The following is a 1,798-nucleotide window of genomic DNA, read 5'->3' on the forward strand; positions in this document are numbered from 1 at the left end:
ATGCTTATTTTCTCTTATCAACAATTTCCATAGTTGTCATTTTCACACGTATGTATTGTGAGATGCTTAATTTAGAACACAAAATACGAGCAATTCATACAAAGCCTCTGATGATGAACACTAGGCTTTACCAGTTATCTGTTTCTAGGATGACTTCTTCTCGAAATCTCAAAGCTAAAGGTGGTGCTGAGCTGGAATCTCATTGTAAGGATTCTCGAGTAATGAACCATGGGTACTACACAGAATATATGTGCTAATGGCACAATCACCTCCGATAAGTAAGCCATCACGCATTGTGTGGACCTCGAGGTTGATCATCAAGGTCCATTGTGAGGGTATACACCATGGCCGGTATGCCAAGCGAGAGGAGCACGGAGACGACGCAGTTACCGACCAGGTGGTCCTTGTCCCTGCTCCGTGGAACCATGACCGTGAAGATGAAGACTATAAATAGTACACAGGCCGTGTTGGCGAACGCCTGCACAAGATTAAAACAAAAGAAAACAAAGAACTTGTGAGGCAAAACAAAGGATGTTCTCATATATACTGGACAAAGGATCAGTTCAAGACGATGATAGCTTACAGGCTGCAGGTGGACATATATTGTTATCTTTAGTCCCACATGTAGGAAGATGAGGCGTCCCCTCAAAAAAAAAAAAAAGGAAGATGAGGCGTGAGGCTGATGGCTCAATGTCCGGCGTAAGTAGGTACCCTGAATGCGCGGACCCATGGAGGGTTGGTTTTCTTGGGTTTTGGCACGAGGCGTGGCGCCACGGTCGAAGCCTGCGGCTGCGGCTGCGGCTGCCGTCCTTTCTCTAGCAAGCTGCAGCGCAGATCGTACGCCGGCGCCGCCGCCGCCGCCATGGACGTACAGGAGGTTGGGAGGGTCGAGGCCGGCGGCCGTTCTTTGGTCGATGGACGCGCCGGAGTATATGTTATATATCTTGGTCGTTTCTTTCGATCGCGACGAGTGTATGTATAGATTGATTATATATAAATATATCTAAAAATATCTTATAATCCAAAACAGAGGTTAGTATACTCTACTTGCTTACGAAGAGGACTCCGATCCGGTCAGGTACCGCGTACCTGCGTACGTGCTACCGGTGGAGTACGTGCTAAAGGCGTATGCAGCCGTCCCCACCCCCTTACCCAAGCCAACTTGAACTCGTTGATGATGTTGGAAATATGAGCAATTTACTGAATGATTTTATTAACAGAAATAGTAGATAAAACATGGCTAGTATAGCAGTGATGAAAGAAGCCATGCGATTTGACAGAGAGAAGATAAACAGCATGTTCATATATGAGCCGTAACTAAACATATCTAGAGCAGACAGTATAGCAGGTTGCACATATGAGTCTAACATATGTAGGGCAAATACTAGAACCAGGAATTGTAGCAAAACCTCTAATAGAAAGGGGAGAGACACGTACGTGACAGCAGCAGGAGCAGAGGCACTGGACTTGGGATCGGTGTCCTCCATGTCGTCGAGGAGTTTGTCGACGTCGGGGAAGTAGTCGTCGTCGGGGAAGTACTCGTCGGAGTCCGGGGCGTCCGTGACGAAGAAGTAAGTAGTCGCGCAGAGCGCTCCCCAAAGACCTTATCACCCTTCTCCCATACAGGACTCAAAAGGTGCGGTTCCGGAGGCCTATTGTCCCGACCAGCGGCGCACGCCGCAAGCCGGGATGAGGAAGAACGTAACAGTAGCGCAGTGCTCAGGAACTTGTGACGAGAGGAGGAAGAGATTCTGGTGCGCCTCTCTGGGAGGAGCGACCTCCCTTTTATAGGCGCAAG

General features: G+C 48.5%; 1 protein-coding gene across 1 annotated transcript; it reads right to left on the reverse strand.

Moving 5' to 3' along the window:
• Positions 1–286: 286 nt before the first annotated feature.
• Positions 287–864, reverse strand: LOC119279332. Its single transcript, XM_037560604.1, has 2 exons — positions 712–864; positions 287–478 (listed from the first exon to the last, which is right to left on the reverse strand). Exons 1-2 carry the CDS (start codon positions 862–864, stop codon positions 287–289), a joined length of 345 nt encoding a protein of 114 aa, XP_037416501.1.
• Positions 865–1,798: the final 934 nt, after the last annotated feature.

The sequence above is a fragment of the Triticum dicoccoides genome, chromosome 3B (genome assembly GCF_002162155.2).
Source record: "Triticum dicoccoides isolate Atlit2015 ecotype Zavitan chromosome 3B, WEW_v2.0, whole genome shotgun sequence".
NCBI classification, from domain to species: Eukaryota; Viridiplantae; Streptophyta; class Magnoliopsida; order Poales; family Poaceae; genus Triticum; species Triticum dicoccoides.